Genomic DNA, 26,200 nt, shown 5'->3' on the forward strand with positions numbered 1-26,200 from the left:
CAACCTCCGACACAAGCTTCGGCAAGCACATCTGTTTCCGCATCTGTCCCCGCAGCCGATTCTACAGTTGTGTCCACACCTGTAGTTGCTGTAGCACGTTCAACGAATCCTTTTGCGCCCAGTACCCCAGAGGGGGCTACCGGAGGTGCTACTAGCATTTATTCTACGCCACCCCGAATAAGTAAACTTACTTTTCAAGAACCAGTACATACACGTATGCCCAAACTTGTAAATCCTCGCATGCTTAAGGACCTTCTAGTAGATTGTAGATATGACCCGGTGCCCGGCAAAGAGGACGAAATGGTCCTAGCATCGTTGCGTGTCAGACGAGCTGCATCATTTTTAGGGAAGCTACCAGGAATGACTATGCATCTGGATAGCATATATCATTTTGTCCAAACAGGGAGAGATCCTGAATGCATTAACAGAGCTATGGAATATCAGAAAGTGGAGATACAGGGGGAATTGTTACGTTTTCTCGTAAATTGTGTGATCAGAAATCAAGACCGACCGGGGGTGAACTCGGAAATAATGCAAACTCTTACGAGATGGAGTCAGAATATATCAGACGGGAGACATGATAAACAAGGAAGTATAGTAGCCATGTGCCGAAAAATCAGGAAAGAAATAGAACGTATACATGAAGAGAGATTGGAGACAGACGAGTTTGAGCAAGACGAGGTGTCCGAATCAGGGGATTCCGTAAGACAGTCGGACACCATAGCCTATGTAGGTAGAGGAAGGTCTTGTAATAACACTAGATGTTTTACTGATCCGATACATTCGATATGTCCAGAAAATAACAGAACTTATCCGACGCCTATAATAAATCTGAAGTCTCCCGAACATTCGTTTCAAGCTGTTGACAAGGTACTCCGAGAACGAAGAGGTTACCACCTCCTCGATTCTATGGATGAGCAAGAATTAGCTAGGTCAGCCGTTCATTGGATTGATAGTCCCGGAAAATATGGTGATGACACAGTAGCACACACGTTTTTGAACCTCAGTCCAGATGAACAACGTTTAGCTGGAATTTACATGATTCAGCAACTTCTTATATTATATAAGAACCAACATTCCGATCCTGGTCCCTTACCTGATATATTAACTGAACTACTCACGAATAGATGGAGAGGTTCTGGTAATAAGTTAATTAAAGAAATACTAGTATCAAGAAAGCAGTACATTCTTTTTGTGAGCCCAGATCCTTTCTCATTGCCCAACAAGGAAAGAACGCCGTATTACATGGATAGACAGAATCCTTTACGAGAAGTGCACCCAATAAAAGGCGAGGACAATCAGTTTCACCGTGTATTTGTATATACACCCATATCTAAAATGGAATTGTTGGAAATGAAAAAGGTGGTACCCAGTCACGACAAGGACCCAGCGGGTTTCCACAGAGAAATTAAAGACATGTTACTGATGGGAGAGTATACCTATCCTGACATTATGACGATATTAAAGGTGCTAATGCCTGCTGGCATTTATGAAAAACTTAAGGAAAAAGAGTGGGAAGTGGGAGACCAAAAGATAGACTGGACAGCATTAGAAGCCGAAGAAAGAGACCGAACTGCAGGTTCAGGGCTTGGGGATAAAGTTAAAGCACTACCAGGTTTACTAGTGCAGGTACTGCCACGTTTATTAGCTACGAAAAAGGAAGATTGGGGTGCAATCTCAGCCTGTAAACAAAAACAAGATGAAGACACTAGTGATTTCTATGCCCGTTTTGAAAAATGTTTTGGTATAAATAGTGGTATAAAAGCAAATAGTGAGTCATATCCACATTTGTTTGTGACAAAATTAGTGGAAAATTCCTTGCCTCAGGTGAAGAATAGAGTATTGAAATTCGAGAGTACATGGCAAGGTAACACTCCGTCACAAATGTTACAAATGTTACAGTATCATCATAATAGAATTAGAGATGAACAAGAACACGAACAAAGACGTATGAAGGACACTAAAATGAAAATGCTAGTTTCCCAGACAGTTCCAGCAGATGGTCACAAAAAGGGTGTGACACATTCCGGAGATTCAGCAGTTCCTGTAAAAGGAACATGCAATTACTGTAAACAACTAGGTCATTATGTACACGATTGTCCAGTCCTGAAGCGTAATATAGCTGTAGGTATTGCAAAAGAAAGACCACGACCACTCAGACAGGATCAGAATGAACAAGGAGCTCCGCAGCATGTACAGAACATGCCAGCTCAGCAACAGTCCATGCCAGCCTCACAACAGCCCATACAGTTTGTGCCAGCTGCACCAGCGCTGCCTGTTGCTGCTACACAAACGACAACACGACAAATGTATCAGACCGCACAGTATGAATATCCTGAGTATCAACGTTACGCATGAACCAGCCTAGAGAGGGAAGTTGACTTACCCCTTATCGAGGTCCCTGTAGATCAAGAAGGACCTTATGTGCACAGTGAATTATTGGGTCAAGACAGAAAATTCTTACTTGATACAGGGGCAAGTCGAACAACAATAAAACGTAGTGAAGTTCCAGGGGCACCCCTCTCAGGCTCTCAAAATGTTTCCCTTGGTTTTTCAGGAAAACCTATTGTTAATGAAGTATCACAGCCACTTCCACTTACGATTGGTCCCTTGACACGAACTACAGACTTATTGCTTACCAAATCATGCCCAGAAAACTTGTTAGGTATAAAGACACTGAAAGCTCTAGGGGCTATTATATGTTGTTCTCCGGAAGGAGTAAGATTGTTTTTACGTGATTTCAAAGGTCACTATGTGTCCAGAGATATGGATCCCCGACTACAGACTTTACCCGCACATCTATGGGCACAAGGCCCTACTGATGTCGGTTGCATGAACATTACACCATATCGAGTCACATTAAAGGCAGGAGTAGTACTACCACGAATGCGACAATACAAGTTACCACCAGATGCTGTAGTGGCTTTACTGAAAATCATTGACGAGCTTATTGCCCAAGGAGTGGTTGTGGAAACCGACTCCAATGTATGTAATTCTCCGATAATTCCGATTCTTAAAAGAACTGATCCAATGGCCCCGCCAGTATATCGATTGGTTATTGATCTGCGCGAATTAAACAAATGCATTGTGCCACAATTTCCTGTGGTCCCCGATATCTCATCATTACTGACAGCCATTGATTCACAAGCTACATTCTTTACAGTAATTGATCTCAAGAATGCCTTTTTCAGCGTCCCCATAGATCCGGAAAGCCAATACTTGTTCGGATTTAGTTTAAATGGACGAAGTTTTAAATTCACACGCGCTCCTCAAGGATTCACAGAAAGCCCCAGCATCTATAGCCAAGCACTGAAACGAGAACTTGACAGTATCCACATGCCAGTTTGCACCGCACTGCTTCAATATGTCGATGATCTGCTGATCACCGCCCGAAGCGAGCCTGAATGTGAAAAAGCATCACTGACGGTTTTGCGATTTCTAGCCGAAAAGGGGCACATGGTATCCCCTTCTAAGCTGCAATTCTGTGTACAGCGAGTTGTTTATCTTGGTCACTCGCTGTCCAAGGAGGGAAGGCAGCTTACACCCGATCGCATTCAGTTAATTGCTAACATGCCAATACCCAAGACACAAAAGGAGGTGCGGGCTTTTATAGGCCTCACTTCATACTGTAGGCAGTGGATCCCTCAATATGCATTTCTAGCAAAACCACTCATTCAGTTGACAACACAGGAGGCGGCCACATCGACTGTCCTCCCTTGGACTCAGGAACACACACTAGCTTTTGAAAGCTTAAAGAAAGCTCTATGTCAAGCACCTGTTTTAGCGACACCATGTTATTATAAACATTTTACACTCTTTGTTACAGAACGCGAAGGTACTGCCCTGTCAGTGCTCACTCAGGAACAAGCAGGATCACGCAAGCCATGTGCCTATTTCTCTAGTACATTAGATCCCGTAGCTCAGGCTTTGCCTGCGTGCCTGAAATCAGTGGCAGCAACAGCTTTAGCAATCAGACAAAGCGATGCCATAGTGTTAGGACATCCGTTGACAGTACAAGTACCACACGCAGTAGAGGTTCTTGTGAACCGAACGCAAACACAACACTTGACCATAGCAAGACTTACAGGATATGAACTAACATTGTTTCAGCCACATATAGAAATCAGACGTTGTAATACATTGAATCCTGCTACACTTTTACCTGTAATCGGAACAGACCCACTAGCTCATGATTGTGTTGAAGTTATTACAATAACTACGAAACCCAGACAAGACTTAACAGACGTTCCATTGTTAGATCCAGACCTAACGTTGTATGTAGATGGATCATGTATGAGAACAAGTACAGGAGATTTAGTGGCCGCGTATGCAGTCACAACAGATACTGAAGTCATTGAAACAAACTGTATAAATACTTTGTCAGCCCAAGCAGCAGAGCTTACTGCTCTGACACAAGCCTGTATTCAAGCCACAAATAAGAAAGTTAACATATACACTGATTCACGTTATGCATTCGGAGTTGTACATGACTTCGGGGTGCTTTGGCGAGAGAGAGGTTATTTAACTTCTCATGGCACCCACATTCAGCACGGGTCCCTCATTCATGCTCTGTTAGACGCAATTCATCTGCCCACTGCTATATCGATTATGAAATGCAAAGCACATACGAAAGTTACTGATATCATTTCTCAAGGCAATGATTTAGCCGACAGAACAGCTAAACAGACTGCTCAGAATCGCACATCCGACATGACAAAGCCAATAGTTCCGACACCAACACATTGTATGACGATTAAGGATCCCGCACTTGACATAATTGACATACAGACACATGCTACAGCAGAGGAAATAAAGAAATGGACTGAACTAGGAGGGATCCAAACAGACCAGGGATGGATGACGAAGGAGAAATCTGTATGGTTTCTTCCTGACTCTATGGTCCAAGCTATCATAACTACAATTCACAGCCCGGCGCATTTAGGAGAGAAAGCTATGCTAGACAGCATTCAACACATTTAGTTCAACAAACATTTACGAGCAGCAGCTAAGCAAAAGGTCCGTACCTGTATGATATGTTGTCAGTTTAACCCAGGTAAAAGCATCCCAGTAGAGCAGGGTGGATTTTAGCCTCCTGATCACCCTTTTGAAGTCCTCCAGATGGATTACATCCAGATGGAACGATGTCGAGGATTCAAATACTTTCTCGTAGTTGTCTGTGCTCTTTCCCGTTGGACTGAAGCATACCCAGTATCAGATTACACTGCCCCGACCACTGCCAAGCAGCTAGTTCGAGAATTCTTCCCACGATATGGTTTACCACGTGTTGTCTATTCAGATAACGGCCAGCCTTTCTCATCCGAACTGATGAAACATGTTTCACTCTTGCTAGGATATCAGTTGAAGTTCCATTGTGTCCGACACCCCGAGGCAGCAGGTCTCGTGGAACGACATAATCAAACTCTGAAAATCAGATTGTCCAAAATATGCAGGGAGAAGGGTGTTGATTGGGTAGTAGCTTTACCAGTTGCACTCTTTTACATGAGAATGGTAGCACACTCTCGGACAGGGCTATCCCCTTATGAGGTGATCTTTGGCAGACCACCGAATATGTGGGGGACGCCTATACCCCGTAAAATAACTGATGTTGACTGTAATATGCTGACAGATTACCTGGCTTCCTTGATGTCTGCACTACAATCTTGTCGTTCACAGGTAGCTGCAGCCTTTCCCGACAACACTGAGGTGAAACCCCATGACGTAGTTCCGGGGGACCTCGTGCTTGTGAGAAATTTTGACCGAAAGACTCAGCTGGAGCCCAGGTGGAAGACACCCAAATTGGTCCTGCTCACCACAAGGACAGCCGTGAAGATCGAAGGCAGAAAAGGATGGGTGCATTCAAGCCATATCAAGAAATTTCATGGACTTCCTTCGGATGTAAATAGCCCACCTCGTGTGTCCTCACCCATTGACTCCAAACTACCTTTGGCTGAGGCTACCAGTCAGGAACTTTATAAACTGAAACTCAGGCCTAAACCGTCGGACGATTTGATTGTTTAAGTCCTCTCCAAGGTGAAGCGGTTGAATCTGTCTTCGACATGTATCCCTTAGACCTGAATCATGAAAAATCGCGAAAAATGTTGAAACGACATGCGTATTGTAAATCACTGCGTAGCCACTGTATAGTGACGTTATTAATTTTGTTTTTCTTGAGTTTTATAGTAATCACTGCAAGTATATTGTTGCATATATATTATCCTATTTCTAAACATGTTTTCAATATAACTGATGAACATTCTTTTAGTGACCTACCCCCGCATGAATTATCCTATAGACTTGCGCTGCGCAATAACACTTTTATTAGTATGTTACATCATTCCCATCAGACTAGTAATGCTACTAATTGTTGGGTGTGTGGCCTGTGGTAAATAAAATCTTCTTTACCGAACTGAATTTCATACTGGAACTTTAAACAAATAGCTCAGAATAATAAGAGGCAGAATCCGTGGTATAAGAGGTTTCTGAATGGGCTTTATTCCAAAATGGCCGACTCGAGTCGCGGCCTTCAGGTTCCGTCACCGAAAAGGTTCAGGAAGTGAAGTACGATATTTTATTGACAGACATGCATTTTTATAATAAGTACATTACAATGAAACGAATGTAGAAGGCGTAACATTTGATAAGAAAAGTGACATAGTAAATACGTAATCGAAACTAGGCGTAATAAGGAGTAAAAAGAAACATAATTGGTTAGAGTTATCATATATAGGTGGTTCTATAAGATAATACTTGGTGTAGATGCGCGCGCAGCAGCATGACGTGTAATTGACGTGTAACTAGGGGGTGAAGGGGGCTTGACATTAACTCTACATGTGGAGACGAAAAGTCTAGGGGGTCAAGTCAACCTAATCCCAAATCCTATCTAACATCCTATGTTTAAAGAACTATGTTATCCGTAAAGAAGGACTGAAGGACTTTCGGACAGAATCTATTCTATACTGACTGTATGTGCGTGCACAAGCGTCTAAGTGTCTATGTAAAATGCGAGAGGCAGAAAACTTTCCATGGCAACTGGGCTATGAATTACTTGCAGGGGGACAGCCCTTTGCACGAGAGCTAAAGGAAATGTTTACCTAAATCACTAGACAGGAATGCATCGGCTGAAGAGCAAAGTAGATAATTCGAAGGTGAAATACAGCTTCTTGGCAGGCAGGCGAAAACTGGCCGAGGCAGGCACCGTTAGCTGCACAGGAAATAGGACAAAGTTCATGGATACAGATGCGAGCTCAAGCTGACGCTTGTCAGAGACAGAGAGCAGGGAAAGGCTTTGAGGACAGAATCGGGCCTACTTCGCCTGAACTGTAAAAATGGAGTAACTGAGCTACATAAAGTCGGTGGCCTTTCATACTTAGGAAGCGAATATCCAGCCCATTTATGGCGGATCTGACAGAGAACATGTTGACGGTGGACGCACAGGTGTTTGCGTCTTCGAAACTGGGACTGGAGGGAACATACATGTACTTGTAACATGCATATAGAACCGTTGGGGTCCAAGATAGGGGACATAACTGATCAGGGAAATCCACTTTTCCACATTCCCTCCTTGTCCCCTACTTGCCCGTCAAGAAACATCAATCTTCATTAATCCATCGATTTGCTCATGGAGCATCATTTCTTCTTCTTTCTTCTTCCGTGATTTTGAACGAAAACCTTGATGCGGAATACACGATGTGGCACACAAACCACAAATCGCTGGTCCACATTGCAGGCATAGGCAGCAACTGAATAGTATAAGAAGGCCAATACCTAGGAAAGATAGAACTCTCCATCCCCAGGCTGATATCACACTCCAAAACCACCCGGACCAAGTCCAAGTGCCTGGATCTTCGTGTATCTGGCTCACAATCTTATGAAGGCGGGTTATAGCTTTATATACAGATGGCGAATTTTCTGGTATGAATACGCAGCAGCTGGATCCGATGACCCTACAAGCTCCGCCCCTATCGGCCAGGATGACGTCAAGGACAAGACGATTTTGAAGGACAACAATCCTCATCACTGATTGTTCCTCTGTCAGATTGCCTAGGGCGGCTATAGTCTCATTCACTACAGCTTCAAGAGTCTTGGTTAGTCTACGTATCAGCTTACTATTTGAAATTGTACCTATATATGGAAAAATACCTTTATTAAAATCTACATACTTGTCCCATGCCGTCTCAGTATAATCGACAACTGGGAGATCTCTTCGCTCTCTATTGTGTACTAAATGAGTATTTCGATAATAATCAGGAGGAGCTAAGAAAACAGGTGGCAGAAGGAATGCAATGTAACAGGTACCATCCCAATCTAGAGGTAGACGCATATATGCCGTCTGACCACATATAAAGTAGGAATGGCGAGAAGCTCTAAATGAAGATTTACCTTGATCACTATATTCTACTGTAGTAACACATTTACTATGGCCCATATGTATGGAACCAACTTTTCTTACACATAATTCACCTTTAACTGGGAATACTGACATGGTGGGCAAAATTAGCTCAACTTCGGATTCGACGTTCAGAATCATGAGATTAGGTGTAAAATTACCTAATCTATACACTTCATTTTCTAGATCAGTTCCTGTTCTACTGGGGTGACCCTCCTTATCAGGGTGACAGACTTTGTATAACACTATATTCAGATTTCCCCATATCCAATGGTGTTGATAAACTGCTGTGTTTGAATCTATGGAATTCAATAAACTAAACCATGCTCCACAGGTGCCATTATATGTGAACGGATGTGGAAAGAAAGGCAGAACTCCTTTGTTGTTCTGATAGGGAGGGAGTCGACCACACACCCAACAATTTGTGGCATTACTAGTCTGATGAGAATGATGTAACATACTAATGAAAGTGTTATTACGCAGCGCAAGTCTATAGGACAACTCATGTGGGGGTAAGTCACTAAAAGAATGTTCATCAGTTATATTGAAAGCACGTCTAGAAACAGGATAATACATATGCAATAATATACTTGCAGTAACTATTATAAAACTTAAGAAAAACAAAATTAATAAAGTCACATTACAGTGGCTACGCAGTGATTTACAGTAAGCATGTCGTTTCATTATGATTCTGGACTCTGCATGATTCAGACCTAAGGGATACATGTCGGGACAGATTCAACCGCTTCACCTTGGAGAGGACTTAAACAATCAAATCGTCCGACAGTTTAGGTCTGTACCTGAGTTTTTGCTTATAGAGTTCGGTGCTACTGGCCTCAGCCAAAGGTAGCTTTGAGTCAATGGGGGAAGACACACGGGGAGGACTGTTCATGTCAGGAGGAAGTCCATGAAATTTTTTGATATGGCTGGAGTGAACCCAGCCCTTTCTCCCTTCGATCTTCACGGCTGTTCTGGTTGTCAGCAGGACCAGCTTAGGAAGTTTCCACCTGGGCTCCAGCTGGGTTTTCCTATCGAAATTCCGGACGAGGACGTAATCTCCAGGAATTACATCATGAGGTTTCACCTCGGTGTTGTCGGGAAAAGCTGCGACCACCTGTGAACGACAAGATTGTAGTGCAGACATCAAGGAAGCCAGGTAATCTGTCAGCATATTACAGTCAACATCAGTTATTTTTCGGGGTATAGGCGTCCCCCACATATTCGGTGGTCTGCCAAAGACCACCTCATACGGGGATAGCCCTGTTCGAGAGTGTGCTACCATTCTCATGTAAAATAGTGCAACTGGTAAGGCTACTATCCAGTCAACACCTTTTTCCTGACATATTTTAGACAATCTGATTTTCAAAAGTTGATTATGTCGTTCCACGAGACCTGCTGCCTCGGGGTGTCGGACACAATGGAATTTCCACTCATATCCTAGCAAGAGTGAAACATGTTTCATTAATTCGGATGAGAAAGGTTGGCCGTTATCTGAATATACAACGCGTGGTAAACCGTACCGTGGGAAGAATTCTCGAACTAGCTGCTTGGCAGTAGTCGGGGCAGTGTAATCTGATACAGGGTACGCCTCTGTCCAACGGGAGAGAGCGCAGACAACTACAAGAACATATTTGAATCCTCGACAACGTTCCATCTGAATATAATCCATCTGGAGGACTTCAAAAGGATGATCAGGAGGCTGAAATCCACCCTGCTCTACGGGGACACTCTTTCCTGGATTAAACTGACAACATATCATACAGGTACGAACTTTTTGTTTAGCAGCTGCTCGTAAATGTTTGTTAAACCAAATGTGCTGAATGCTGTCTAACATAGCCTTCTCTCCTAAATGTGCTGGACTGTGAACTGTAGCTATAATGGCTTGAACCATGGAATCAGGGAGAAACCACACAGATTTCTCCTTCGTCATCCATCCTTGATCTGTCTGGATCCCTCCTAGTTCAGTCCATTTCTTTATTTCTTCTGCTGTGGCATGTGTCTGTATGTCGATTACGTCAAGTGTGGGATCCTTAATCATCATACACTGTGTTGGTGTCTGAACTATTGGCTTTGTCATGTCGGATGTACGAGTCTGAGCAGTCTGTTTAGCTGTTCTGTCAGCTAAATCATTGCCTTGAGAAATGATATCAGTAACCTTCGTGTGTGCTTTGCATTTCATAATCGATATTGCAGTCGGTAAATGAATTGCGTCTAACAAAGCATGAATGAGGGACCCGTGCTGGATATGGGTTCCATGAGAAGTTAAATAACCCCTCTCTCTCCAAAGCACCCCGAAGTCATGTACGACTCCGAATGCATAACGTGAATCAGTATATATGTTGACTTTCTTGTCTGTGGCTTGAATACAGGCTTGGGTTAGAGCAATAAGTTCTGCTGCTTGGGCTGACAAAGTATCTATACAGTTTGTTTCAATAACTTCGGTGTCTGTAGTGACTGCGTACGCGGCCACTAAACTTCCTGTATTTGTTCTCATGCACGAACCATCTACATACAACGTCAGGTCTGGATCTAACAGTGGAACGTCTGTTAAGTCTTGTCTGGGTTTTGTCTTTATTTCAATAACTTCAACACAATCATGAGCTAGTGGGTCTGTTCCACTTACGGGTAAAAGTGTAGCAGGATTCAGTGTATTGCAACGTCTGATTTCTATGTGTGGCTGAAACAATGTCAGTTCATAACCAGTAAGTCTTGCTATGGTCAAGTGTTGTGTTTGCGTTCGATTCACAAGAACCTCTACTGCATGTGGTACTTGTACTATCAATGGATGTCCTAACACTATGGCATCGCTTTGTCTGATTGCTAAAGCTGTTGCTGCCACTGATTTCAGACACGCAGGCAAAGCCTGAGCTACGGGATCCAATGTACTGGAGAAATAAGCACATGGCTTACATGCTCCTGCTTGTTCCTGAGTGAGCACTGACAAGGCAGTACCTGCACGCTCTGTAACAAAAAGTGTAAAATGTTTGCTGTAACATGGTGTCGCTAGAACAGGTGCTTGACATAGGGCTCTCTTCAAGCTTTCAAAAGCTAGTGTGTGTTCCTGAGTCCAAGGGAGGACAGTCGACGTGGCTGCCTCCTGTGTTGTCAACTGAATGAGTGGCTTCGCTAGAAATGCATATTGAGGGATCCACTGCCTACAGTATGAAGTGAGGCCTATGAAAGCCCGCACTTCCTTTTGTGTCTCGGGTATTGGCATGTTTGCAATTAACTGGATGCGATCGGGTGTAAGCTGCCTTCCCTCCTTGGACAGCGAGTGACCGAGATAGATAACTCGCTGGACACAGAATTGCAGCTTAGAAGGAGACACCTTGTGCCCCTTGTCGGCTAGAAAATGTAAAACTGTCAGTGAGGCTTTTTCACAATCGTGTTCGCTTCGGGCGGTGATCAGCAGATCATCGACATATTGAAGCAGTGCAGTGTCAACTGGCATGTGTATACTGTCAAGTTCTCGCTTCAGTGCTTGGCTATAGATGCTGGGGCTTTCTGTAAATCCTTGAGGAGCGCGGGTGAATTTAAAGCTTCGTCCATTCAAACTAAATCCGAATAAATATTGGCTTTCCGGATCTATTGGGACGCTGAAAAAGGCATTCTTGAGATCAATTACAGTAAAGAATGTGGCTTGAGAATCAATAGCTGTCAATAATGATGAGATATCAGGGACCACAGGAAATTGTGGCACAATGCATTTGTTTAATTCACGCAAATCAATAACTAATCGATATACTGGCGGGGCCATAGGATCAGTTCGTTTAAGAATCGGAATTATCGGTGAATTGCATACATTGGAGTTGGTTTCCACAACCACTCCTTGCGCAACTAGCTCGTCAATGATTTTCAGTAAAGCCGCTACAGCATCTTGCGGTAACTTGTATTGCCGCATTCGTGGTAGTACCACTCCTGCCTTTAATGTGACTCGATATGGTGTAATGTTCATGCAACCAACATCAGTAGGGCCTTGTGCCCATAGATGCGCTGGTAAGTTCTGTAGTCGGGAATCCATGTCTCTGGATACATAGTGACCTTTAAAATCACGTAAAAACAATCTTACTCCTTCCGGAGAACAACAGATAATAGCCCCTAGGGCTTTCAATGTCTTTATACCTAACAAGTTTTCTGGACATGATTTGGTAAGCAATAAATCAGTAGTTCGTGTCAAGGGACCAATCGTAAGCGGAAGTGGCTGTGTTACTTCATTAACAATAGGCTTTCCTGAAAAACCAAGGGAAACATTTTGAGAGCCTGAGAGGGGTGCCCCTGGAACTTCACTACGTTTTATGGTTGTTCGACTTGCCCCTGTATCGAGTAAAAATTTTCTGTCTTGACCTAATAATTCACTATGTACATAAGGTCCTTCTTGATCTACTGGAATCTCGATAAGTGGTAAGTCAACTTCCCTCTCTAGGCTGGTTCATGCGTAACGTTGATACTCAGGATATTCGTACTGTGCGGTCTGATACATTTGTCGTGAAGTTACTTGTGTGGCAGCAGCAGGCAACGGTGGTGCAGCTGGCACAAACTGTATGGGTTGCTGTGAGGCTGGCATTGACTGTTGCTGAGCTGGCATGGACTGTCCATGCTGCGTAGCTCCTTGTTCATTCTGATCCTGTCTAACTAATCGCGGTCTCTCTTTTGCAATACCTGAGGCTATATTACGTTTCAGGACTTGACAATCGTGTACATAATGGCCTGGTTGTTTACAATAATTGCACGTTCCCTTTACAAGAACTGCAGAATCTCCAGAATGTGTCGCACCCTTTTTGTGACCATCCGCTGGTACTGTCTGAGAAACTAGCATTTTCATTTTAGTATCCTTCATGCGTCTATGCTCGTGTTCTTGTTCATCCCTAATTCTATTGTGATGATACTGTAACATTTGTAGCATTTGTGACGGAGTGTTACTTTGCCAGGTACTCTCGAATTTCAATATTCTATTCTTCACTGGAGGTAATGCATTTTCCACCAATTTTGTCACAAATAAATGTGGATATGAGTCACTACTTGCTTTTATACCACTGTTTATACCAAAACATTTTTCAAAACGGGCATAATAATCACTTGTGTCTTCATCTTGCTTTTGTTTGCAGGCTGTGATTGCACCCCAATCTTCCTTTTTAGTAGTTAATAAACGTGGTAGTACCTGTACTAGTAAACCTGGTAACAGTTTAACTTTATCCCCGAGCCCTGAACCCGCAGCCCGGGCCCTTTCTTCCTCTGCTAATGCTGTCCAGTCTATCTTTTGGTCTCCCACTTCCCACTCTTTTTCTTTCAGTTTTTCATAAATGCCAGCAGGCAAAAGCACCTTTAGTATCGTCATGATATCAGGAAAGGTGTACTCTCCCATGAGTAACATGTCTTTAATTTCTCGGTGGAAACCCGCTGGGTCTTTGTCATGACTGGGTACTACTTTCTTCATTTCTAATAATTCCATTTTTGATATGGGTGTGTAGACAAATACACGATGAAACTCATTGTCATCGCCCTTTATTGGGTGCACTTCTCGTAAGGGATTCTGTCTATCCATGTAGTACGGTGTTCCTTCTTTGCTGGGGATCGGGAATGGATCCGCGTTTACAAAAAGAACGTACTGTTTACGTGACATTAGTATTTCTTTGATTAACTTGTTACTGTAACCTCTCCATCTATTCGTGAGTAGTTCGGTTAACATATCGGGTAAGGGACCAGGATCAGCATGTTGGCTCTTATATTGTATAAGAAGTTGCTGGATCATATAAATCCCAGCTAAACGTTGTTCGTCTGGACTGAGGTTCAAAAACGCGTGTGCGACTGTCACATCACCATATTTACCGGGACTGTCCATCCAATGAACAGCTGCCCTTGCTAATTCTTGTTCGTCCATAGAATCGAGGAGGTGGTAACCCCTTCGTTCCCGGAGTATTTTATCTGCGGCTTGAAACAAACGCTCGGGAGATTTCATATTTATTATAGTTGGACGTATAGAGTGTATCGGATCAGAAAAACCTCCGGTATTATTACAGGACCTTCCTCTGCCCACATAGGCTATGGTGTCTGGCTGTCTTCCTGAATCTCCTGATTCGGACTCTTCATCCTGCTCGAACTCGTCTGTTTCCAATCTCTCTGCATGTATGTGTTCTACTTCTTTCCTAATTTTTCGGCACATGGCTACTATACTTCCTTGTCTATCATGTTTTCCATCGGATATATTCTGACTCCATTTAGTAAGGATCTGCATTATTTCCGGGTCTACCCCTGGTCGGTCTTGATTTCTGATCACACAGTTTACAAAAAAACGTAACAATTCTCCCTGTATCTCGACTTTCTGATATTCCATAGCTCTGTTAATGCATTCAGGATCTTTTCCTGTTTGGACAAAATGATATATGTTATCTAAATGCACGGCCATTCCTGGTAGCCTTCCTAAAAACGACGCAGCTCGTCTAATACGTAATGATGTTATAATCATTTCATCCTCTTTACCAGGCACCGGGTCATATCTGCAATCTACCATAAGATCCTTAAGCGTACGGTTATTTATAAGTTTGGGCGTACGTGCATGTACTGATTCTTGGAAAGAAAATTTACTCCCTCGGGGTGGCGTGAAATGAAGGCTAGTAGCACCTCCAGTAGCCCCCTCTGAGGTGTCAGACGTGAAAGGATTCGTTGAACGTGCTACAGCCACTATAGGTGTAGACACGGCTGTAGAATCAGTTGCGGGGACAGACGCGGAAGCAGATGTGCTTGCCGAAGCTTGTGTCGTAACTTGTGTCGGAGCTTGCTGTGGTACCGGGACAAGAGCTTGATCTTGACGTTGAACCCCCCCAGCAGCCGGTCTATGTGGTGCGGGGTTAGCATATTCGGGAACTGTGTCATCTAGATAAGAGGAAAGAAAAATATCTTCTGCGGTTCTAGGATGTCCTTTAGGATGTACCTTTATTGGAAACAATGGGGGTGGCAAGTCCTTTGGTATGGCCGCAGTGGCTTGAGGCAATCCTTCGGCCAGAAGGGGATACATCCCTTTCATAAGGGCATTTCTTTGTCTCTCTGTTTGTTCTGCTTGTACTCGTGTACCTTCTTCAATCAACTGCTTCTCTCGAACCTTATTTGCACTTTCTTTACTTCTCTCTTCCTGTCTTAGCGCCTTTTCGGTGCGCCTATGCGATTCTTTACGCCATAATTCAATAGCGTCTTTCTGTGACTGTCTAGCTTTCCTCTTCCACAACTCTTCTTCTACTTTCATGATACAGTCTGCATCCCAGGTCCCAGCTACGGGCCATCTCTGATTCTCTGGTAACTCTTTGGTGTAGTCCACCCATAGATCTAGGAATAATATGGCGTCTAAGCCATGTTTGTGGTACATAAAATGCCCTGGAGTGTCCCTAGGAGGAATAGGAACTGCCTCTTCAAGCACCCCTTTTCTAGTCGTGATCTGTTTTAGCTTCGAAAAGAGCGGCATATTGACAACTACTCTGGTACTTACTCTTGAACACAACTGATCTGATACTTAATCTTGAACACACTTAGTACGAAAAACACAGTAATGAACAAAGCACAAATAAAACAATCATTCATACCACAATATGCAGGACATTTTGACACGTTAAAAATAAAACACTAAACATTTTAAAAATGACCAACAATGATGACAGTCTGCATAACTAATCACCAAGCAGAATTCTTAACAATAACTAGATACTTCGGAATACTTGATATACGGCTAAACCGTACATATACACTGCTAAACAGTGCAGACCGGATTTGTGTACCCAAATCCGTCTTGACCGGCACAACCTATGTGCACGTCAACACGCCTCCCCGGCGATGGTACTCACCGAGTAGCTCACAACGAAAGGCCTCGGAAACTGAACTCGATTTCGGACATCGGACCCTCTGGACATCGGGACTTCGGAAACCTGGTGGGCCTCTGTATACCTCGGATCTTGCTCTCTCAGCTAGGCTCTGGTCGGGATACTTCGCGCTTCTCACCGCCTCGTCTGGGTTGATCGCAGCCTCAGTCGCCCCCGCTTGACCGGAGGGAGCTACAGGAAATCCTGCTGGTACGCGTTATGGTCCGTCCAGCTGTGGCAGGAGACCGGGCCTGCAACGCACCGCCGGCGCGTGAGATGAGAAAGTGTCCCTGTTCGGGCGCCATTATGTGGTAAATAAAATCTTCTTTACCGAACTGAATTTCATACTGGAACTTTAAACAAATAGCTCAGAATAATAAGAGGCAGAATCCGTGGTATAAGAGGTTTCTGAATGGGCTTTATTCCAAAATGGCCGACTCGAGTCGCGGCCTTCAGGTTCCGTCACCGAAAAGGTTCAGGAAGTGAAGTACGATATTTTATTGACAGACATGCATTTTTATAATAAGTACATTACAATGAAACGAATGTAGAAGGCGTAACATTTGATAAGAAAAGTGACATAGTAAATACGTAATCGAAACTAGGCGTAATAAGGAGTAAAAAGAAACATAATTGGTTAGAGTTATCATATATAGGTGGTTCTATAAGATAATACTTGGTGTAGATGCGCGCGCAGCAGCATGACGTGTAATTGACGTGTAACTAGGGGGTGAAGGGGGCTTGACATTAACTCTACATGTGGAGACGAAAAGTCTAGGGGGTCAAGTCAACCTAATCCCAAATCATATCTAACATCCTATGTTTAAAGAACTATGTTATCCGTAAAGAAGGACTGAAGGACTTTCGGACAGAATCTATTCTATACTGACTGTATGTGCGTGCACAAGCGTCTAAGTGTCTATGTAAAATGCGAGAGGCAGAAAACTTTCCATGGCAACTGGGCTATGAATTACTTGCAGGGGGACAGCCCTTTGCACGAGAGCTAAAGGAAATGTTTACCTAAATCACTAGACAGGAATGCATCGGCTGAAGAGCAAAGTAGATAATTCGAAGGTGAAATACAGCTTCTTGGCAGGCAGGCGAAAACTGGCCGAGGCAGGCACCGTTAGCTGCACAGGAAATAGGACAAAGTTCATGGATACAGATGCGAGCTCAAGCTGACGCTTGTCAGAGACAGAGAGCAGGGAAAGGCTTTGAGGACAGAATCGGGCCTACTTCGCCTGAACTGTAAAAATGGAGTAACTGAGCTACATAAAGTCGGTGGCCTTTCATACTTAGGAAGCGAATATCCAGCCCATTTATGGCGGATCTGACAGAGAACATGTTGACGGTGGACGCACAGGTGTTTGCGTCTTCGAAACTGGGACTGGAGGGAACATACATGTACTTGTAACATGCATATAGAACCGTTGGGGTCCAAGATAGGGGACATAACTGATCAGGGAAATCCACTTTTCCACAGGCCGACTCCCTCCCTATCAGAATTTTCAGGGAGTTTTGCCTTTCTTTCCACATCCGTTTACACATAATGGCTCCTGTGGAGCATGGTTTAGTTTAATCAATTCCATAGACTCAGACACAGCAGTTTATCAAGACCATTGGGTATGGGGAAATCTGAACCTAGTTTTACTCAAAGTCTGTTACCCTGATAAGGAGGGTCGCCCCAAAAGAACAGGAACTGATCTAGAAAATGAAGTATATGGACTAGGTAATTTTACACCTAATCTCATGATTCTGAATGTCGAATCCGAAGTTGAACTAGTTTTGCCCACCATGTCAGTATTTCCAGCTAAAGGTGAATTGTGTGTAAGAAAAATTGGTTCCATACATATGGGCCATAGTAAATGCACTACTATAGTAGAATTCAGTGATCAAGGCAAATCTTCATTTAGAGCTTCTCGCCACTCCTACTTTATATGTGGTCAGACTGCATATATGCGTCTACCTCTAGATTGGGATGGTACCTGCTACATTGCATTCCTTTTGCCACCTGTTTTCCTAGCTCCCCCTGATTATTACAGAAATATTCATTTAGTACACAATAGAGAGCGGAGAGATCTCCCAATTGTCGATTACACTGAGACGGCATGGGACAAGTATGTAGATTTTAATAAAGGCATCTTTCCCTATATAAGTACAATTTCAAATAGTAAGCTAATACGTAGATTAACTAAGACTCTTGAAGCTGTAGTGAATGAAACTATTGCCGCCCTAGGCAACCTGACAGAGGAGCAATCTGCGATGAGGATTGTTGTTCTTCAAAATCGTCTTGTCCTTGACGTTATCTTGGCCGATAGGGGCGGAGCTTGTAGGGTCATCGGATCAAGCTGCTGCGTATTCATACCAGAAAATTCGCCATCTGTATATAAAGCTATCACTCGCCTTCATAAGATTGTGAGCCAGATACACCAGAATGCAGGCACTTGGACTTGGTCCGGGTGGTTTTGGAGCGTGATATCAGCCTGGGGATGGAGAGTTCTATCCTTCCTAGGTATTGGCCTTCTTATACTATTCAGTTGCTGCTTATGCCTGCAATGTGGACCAGCGATTTGTGGTCTGTGTGCCACATCGTGTATTCCGCATCAAGGTTTTCACTCAAGATCCCGGAAGAAGAAAGAAGAAGAAATGATGCTCTATGAGCAGATCGATGGAATAATGAAGATTGATGTCTCTTGATGGGCAAGTAGGGGACAAGAAGGGAATGTGGAAATATGGATTTTCATGATCAGTTATGTCCCCTATCTTGGACCCCAACGGTTCTATATGCATGTTACAAGTACATGTATGTTCCCTCCAGTTCCAGTTTTTAAGACGCAAACACATGTGCGTCCACCGTCAACATGTCCTCTGTCAGATCCGCCATGAATGGGCTGGATATTCGATTCCTAAGTATGAAAGGCCACCGACTTTATATGGCTCAGTTACTCCATTTTGCAGTTCAGGCAAGTAGGCCCTGATTCTGCCATCAAGCCTTTCTCTGTTCTCTGCCTCTGACAGCTTCAGCTTGAGCTCGCATCTGTATCCATGAACTTTGTCCTACTCCCTGTGCGGCTAACGGTGCCTGCCTCGGCCAGTTTTGCCTGCCTGCCAAGAACTGTATTTCACCTTCGAGTTATCTGTTTTGCTCCTCAGCCGATGCATTCCTGTCTAGTAGTTTAGGTAAACATTTCGTTCAGCTACCGAAGCAAAGGGCCCGGCCTCTCTGTCCTCATGCAAGTAATTCATAGCCCTGTTACCATGGAAAGTTTCTGCCCCTTGCATCTCATATAGACACTTAGACGCTTGTGCACGCACACACAGTTAGTATAGAATAGATTTCGTCCGAGAGTCCTTCCTTTGTGGATAACATAGTTCTTTAAACATAGGATGTTAGATATGATTTGGGATTAGGTTGACTTGACCCCCCAGACTTCTTGTCTCCACATGTAGAGCTAAATGTCAAGTCCCCTTCACCCCCTAGTTGGACGCCAATCACACGTCATGCTGCTGCGCGCGCATCTATGCCAAGTATTATCTTATAGATCCACCTATGTATGACATCATAACCAATTATGTTTCTTTTTACTCCTCATTACGCCCATTTTCGGTTACGCATGTGAATTATCACTTTTCTTATCAATTGTTACGCCTTCTGCATTTGTTTCATTGTAATGTACATTCTATAAAAATGATTGTCTGTCAATAAAATATTGTACTTCACTTCCTGAACCCCCGTGGTGACGGAACCTGAAGGCCGCGACTCGAGTCGGCCATTTTGGAATAAAGCCCATTCAGAAACCTCTTATACCACGGATTCTGCCTCTTATTTTACTGAGCTATTTTATTTAGATTCCGTATCAAATTCAGTCCCGGTAATTAAATTATTTACCACAGTTGCTCCCTCTTTGCTACTTTTGATGGTCTACCTAATGTGTCTCTTATGGTCTCCCCACTGGTCTCTCTATGCTTGCTCTGCTAATAACCCAATGCTAACTCTACTGCTTTCTTTATTCTGTCTCTCCTTGTCTCACCATGCTATCTTTGTAGGGCTCTCTGCGCTATGTCTGCAGGTCTCTCATTTCTATCTCTGCTGGTCTCCTCATGCTCTGTGCCGGATCCCACATGCTGCCTCTGCTGGTCTCTACATTCTATCTCTGCTGGGCTCCCTGTTAAACCTCTGTGTAGTGGGTTCCACATGCTACCTCTGCGGGTGTCTGCATGCTGTGTTTGGTAATCTCCACATGCTGCCTCTGCCAGTGTCTGCATGTGCTGTGCTTGGTAATCTTAACATGCTGCCTCTGCCGGTGTCTGCATGCTGTGTTCGGTAAACTCCACATGCTGGCTCTGCCGGTGTCTGCATGCTGTATTTAGTAATGTCCACATGCTGGCTCTGCCGGTGTCTGCATGCTGTGTTTGGTAATCTCCACATGCTGCCTCTGCCGGTGTCTGCATGCTGTGTTTGGTAATCTCCACATGCTGCCTCTGCCGGTGTCTGCATGCTGTGTTTGGTAATCTCCACATGCTGCCTCTGCCGGTGTCTGCATGTGCTGTGCTTGTTCATCTCCACATGCTGCCTCTGCTGGTGTCTGCATGCTGTGTTTGGTAATCTCCACATGCTGCCTCTGCCGGTGTCTGCATGTGCTGTGCTTGTTAATCTCCACATGCTGCCTCTGCTGGTGTCTGCATGCTGTGTTTGGTAATCTCCACATGCTGGCTCTGCCGGTGTCTGCATGCTGTGTTTGGTAATCTCCACATGCTGCCTCTGCCGGTGTCTGCATGCTGTGTTTGGTAATCTCCACATGCTGCCTCTACCGGTGTCTGCATGTGCTGTGCTTGTTAATCTCCACATGCTGCCTCTGCCGGTGTCTGCATGCTGTGTTTGGTAATCTCCACATGCTGCCTCTGCCGGTGTCTGCATGCTGTGTTTGGTAATCTCCACATGCTGCCTCTGCCGGTGTCTGCATGTGCTGTGCTTGTTCATCTCCACATGCTGCCTCTGCTGGTGTCTGCATGCTGTGTTTGGTACTCTCCACATGCTGCCTCTGCCGGTGTCTGCATGTGCTGTGCTTGTTAATCTCCACATGCTGCCTCTACTGGTGTCTGCATGCTGTGTTTGGTAATCTCCACATGCTGGCTCTGCCGGTGTCTGCATGCTGTGTTTGGTAATCTCCACATGCTGCCTCTGCCGGTGTCTGCATGCTGTGTTTGGTAATCTCCACATGCTGCCTCTACCGGTGTCTGCATGTGCTGTGCTTGTTAATCTCCACATGCTGCCTCTGCCGGTGTCTGCATGCTGTGTTTGGTAATCTCCACATGCTGCCTCTGCCGGTGTCTGCATGCTGTGTTTGGTAATCTCCACATGCTGCCTCTGCCGGTGTCTGCATGTGCTGTGCTTGTTCGTCTCCACATGCTGCCTCTGCTGGTGTCTGCATGCTGTGTTTGGTAATCTCCACATGCTGCCTCTGCCGGTGTCTGCATGTGCTGTGCTTGTTAATCTCCACATGCTGCCTCTGCTGGTGTCTGCATGCTGTGTTTGGTAATCTCCACATGCTGGCTCTGCCGGTGTCTGCATGCTGTATTTAGTAATGTCCACATGCTGGCTCTGCCGGTGTCTGCATGCTGTGTTTGGTAATCTCCACATGCTGCCTCTGCCGGTGTCTGCATGCTGTGTTTGGTAATCTCCACATGCTGGCTCTGCCGGTGTCTGCATGCTGTGTTTGGTTATCTCCACATGCTGGCTCTGCCGGTGACTGCATGCTGTATTTAGTAATCTCCACATGCTGGCTCTGCGGCTCTCTGCATGCTGTATTTAGTAATCTCCACATGCTGGCTGTGCGGCTCTCTGCATCCTGTGTTTGGTAATCTCTACATGCTGGCTCTGCTGGTTTCCCATATTCTGTGTGTTGGTTTTACATGATGTTTCTGCTTGTCTTTGCATGCTCTCTATGGTGGTGTTCACATGCTGTCTCTGATGGAGTCCCTGTGCTGTGTGTGGTGGTCTCCACTGGATTTTTCTACCGGTTTTCCAGTTCTCGGTGTGCTACTCTACCAATGCTGTCTCTTATGTCTTCACAGGGGACATTCCCATTCCAATTCAGAATTACTGATGGTGTAACATCAATGTGACATATTTTTATAAGGCTCATCACTTTGCTTCATGCCTGTACCATAAGGGAACCACACGTTCTGAAAATAAATGTATGCTGAAAACCAGTTCTGTGTTCCATCCCTTAGGTACCTACATGTTCCAGTCCAGTCACCAATGTATTATTAGTTCCATATCTGTCAACTGCCTGGACATCAAGAGGTTTCTAAAATTTTATTTGAACAAGATGTATGAGTTTCCAATGTCTGATCAGATTTCACCTGTTGTATCCACCAGCAATCTCTGCCTCCACCACTTGAGGAAGGTAGAGGCCTTTCTCAATGGCACTGGCAAAAACGTGGCAATGGCACCCATTCCTGGCTCTAGACTTCCATATGCTAACTCTACCTGTGTCTTCTCAAATGCCTCCCTTTGCGCCTCCAAGTGATCCAAAACCCATGCTGTCCTCATGATGCTTCGGACCTATCCTTTGTATCCTGCTTGCCTTCGGTTGTCTACCGTGCTCTTGCTCCACATTAATGGACCCCCCATCTTTAAGGTGCTCTACACCAGTGGGTCTTAACCCTTTGACGGCTGTGGACTCCCACTGAATTATTTCTTGAACCTGGGGACCCCCACTGAGTCATTACTGGAACCTAGGGACGCCTAGCCTCAGCAGTTTCTATGATCAAAAGAAATACACTAAAATACAAAAACAAGTATACACCAAACAAATGCTGAAAATGTAAATATTCTGTTTTCCCATTTTCAATGCTGCTTCTTTATTTTTGTATAGTTTATTACTTTAATGTATTCATTTTAATATTGTTCAATGTGGTAGCACACTACCGGACCCCCTGAGTAGGCTTCGCGGACCCACAGAGGTCCTCAGACCACAGGTTAAGAACCACAGTTGTACACAGTTCACCAGGCACCCTATGACCATTGCCCATTCTTCATTTGCAGCCGCACTCAAGCCAACACTCCTGGAAGTTATCTCAGAATGTTTTCTGCTCATCAATTCCTAAATTTAGACAAGCTCACTTAGGTGCCGTAGTTTTTCTGAATTAACTCCCTCTGGCTGGAAGTCTCTTCATCTTCTTCTATGTCATCCCCCTATGACCTTGTGTGAGTTCATCCTGATTCAATGTTCAATCATGCTTTTAATATTGGCCATAAAAACATGTCTGTCATGATCTTCATACCGCAGTTACAGTAACATCTCCTCCTTTATTGTAAAACAGGCACCGCTCCACCACCAGGATTTGGAACAGCTGATGGGCCCCCATTCCCCTTTGAAGACCCAGTGATAGGTAACATCCTCCTACTTAGGGCACCCCATTGTTATTGTAAGGGGGGTTGTGGTGATGCTCATGGCACAAGCCCTCCATATGTTCATAGGTTTATTTAAAGATACTATTGCATTTTACAATACAAAGAGTAGTGAAAGGAAGCAATTAATAAGTGTTGGTGGCTCAACATGCAGAGTACACAAAAAAGGAAAGAGAAAGAAGCGGTGTGATGAGACAGAGTGCATTCAGGGATCTTACAGTGATGTAGTATAGATTCAGGATGCAATGGCATTGTGGTTTCCTCATGCTGTCTCTGATGGTCTCTCCATGTTACCTCTGATTGTCTCCCCACGCTGCCTATGATGGTCTCTCCATGCTGTCTCTGATGGTCTCTCCATGCTGCCTCTGATGGTCTCCCCATGCTGTCTCTGATGGTCTCTCCATGCTGTCTCTGATGGTCTCTCCATGCTGCCTCTGATGGTCTCCCCATGCTGTCTCTGATGGTATATCCAGGCTGCTCTGCTGGTATCCCCATGCTGTCTCTGATGGTCTCTCCATGCTGCCTCTGATGGTCTCCCCATGCTGTCTCTGATGGTATATCCAGGCTGCTCTGCTGGTATCCCCATGCTGCCTCTGATGGTCTCTCCAGGCTGCTCTGCTGGTATCCCCATGCTGCCTATGATGGTCTCTCCATGTTACCTCTGATGGTCTCCCCATGCTGCCTCTGATGGTCTCTCCATGCTGTCTCTGATGGTCTCTCCATGCTGTCTCTGATGGTCTCCCCATGCTGCCTCTGACGGTCTCTCCATGCTGCCTCTGACGGTCTCTCCATGCTGCCTCTGATGGTCTCCCCATGCTGCCTCTGATGGTCTCTCCATGCTGTCTCTGATGGTCTCTCCATGCTGTCTCTGATGGTCTCTCCATGCTGTCTCTGATGGTCTCCCCATGCTGCCTCTGACGGTCTCTCCATGCTGCCTCTGACGGTCTCTCCATGCTGCCTATGATGGTCTCTCCATGTTACCTCTGATGGTCTCCCCATGCTGCCTCTGATGGTCTCCCCATGCTGCCTCTGATGGTCTCTCCATGCTGTCTCTGATGGTCTCCCCATGCTGCCTCTGACGGTCTCTCCATGCTGCCTCTGATGGTCTCCCCATGCTGCCTCTGACGGTCTCTCCATGCTGCCTCTGATGGTCTCTCAATGCTGCTCTGCTGGTCTCCCCATGCTGCCTCTGATGGTCTCTCCATGCTGCTCTGCTGGTCTCCCCATGCTGTCTCTGATGGTCTCCCCATGCTGCCTCTGATAGCCACTCCAGGCTGCTCTGCTGGTATCCCCACGCTGTCTCTGATGGTCTCTCCATGCTGCCTCTGATGGTCTTCCCAAGCTCTGCCTTTTGGTCTACCCATGCTTCCTCTGATGGTCTCGCCATGCTGTCACAGATGGTCTCCCCATGCTGTCTCTGATGGTCTCTCCATGCTGCCTCGGATGGTCTCCCGATGCTGCCTCTGATGGTCTCCCCACGCTGCCTATGATGGTCTCTCCATGTTACCTCTGATGGTCTCCTCACGCTGCCTCTGATGGTCTCTCCAGGCTGCTCTGCTGGTATCCCCACGCTGTCTCTGGTGGTCTCTCCATGTTACCTCTGATGGTCTCTCCATGCTGCCTCTGATGGTCTCTCCATGCTGTCTCTGATGGTCTCCCCATGCTACCTCTGATGGTCTCCCCGTGCTGCATTTGATGGTCTCTCCATGCTGCCTCTGATGGTCTCCCCATGCTGCCTTTGATGGTCTCTCCATACTGCTTCTGATGGTCTCTACATGCTGTCTCTGATGCTCTCCCCATGCTGGCTCTGCCGGTGTCTGCATGCTGTGTTTGGTAGTCTCCACATGCTGCCTCTGCCGCTGTCTGCATGTGCTTTGCCTAATAATCTCCACATGCTGCCTCTGCCGTTGTCTGCATGCTGTGTTTGGTAATCTCCACATGCTGCCTCTGCTGGTGTCTGCATGCTGTGTTTGGTAGTCTCCACATGCTGCCTCTGCCGCTGTCTGCATGTGCTTTGCCTAATAATCTCCACATGCTGCCTCTGCCGTTGTCTGCATGCTGTGTTTGGTAATCTCCACATGCTGGCTCTGCCGGTGTCTGCATGCTGTGTTTGGTAATCTCCGCATGCTGCCTCTGCTGGTGTCTGCATGCTGTGTTTGGTAGTCTCCACATGCTGCCTCTGCCGCTGTCTGCATGTGCTGTGCTTAATAATCTCCACATGCTGCCTCTGCCGTTGTCTGCATGCTGTGTTTGGTAATCTCCACATGCTGGCTCTGCCGGTGTCTGCATGCTGTGTGTGGTAATCTCCGCATGCTGATTCTGCCAGTGTCTGCATGTGCTGTGTTTGGTAATCTCCACATGCTGGCTCTGCCGGTGTCTGCATGCTGTGTTTGGTAATCTCCACATGATGCCTCTGCCGGTGTCTGCATGCTATGTTTGGTAATCTCCACATGCTGGCTCTGCCGGTGTCTGCATGCTGTATTTAGTAATCTCCACATGCTGGCTCTGCCGGTCTCTGCATGCTGTGTTTGGTAATCTCCACATGCTGGCTCT

General features: G+C 45.2%; 1 protein-coding gene across 4 annotated transcripts in view; it reads left to right on the forward strand.

The window, feature by feature from the left end:
- The window catches only part of LOC146829757 (uncharacterized), a 224,399-nt gene that overhangs the window by 84,645 nt on the left and 113,554 nt on the right, over positions 1-26,200 (forward strand). For 3 of the 4 annotated variants that reach the window (XM_085606721.1, XM_085606720.1, XM_085606722.1), the window contains exon 6: positions 23,560-23,628. The exons of the other annotated variant lie outside the window; for it this stretch is intronic. In XM_085606721.1, coding sequence (XP_085462847.1) covers positions 23,560-23,628 — 69 coding nt within the window. The remainder of the gene's footprint in view (positions 1-23,559; positions 23,629-26,200) is intronic. 4 annotated transcript variants of the gene reach the window in all.

The sequence above is a fragment of the Triturus cristatus genome, chromosome 5_2, assembly GCF_964204655.1.
Source record: "Triturus cristatus chromosome 5_2, aTriCri1.1, whole genome shotgun sequence".
Taxonomy (NCBI): Eukaryota; Metazoa; Chordata; class Amphibia; order Caudata; family Salamandridae; genus Triturus; species Triturus cristatus.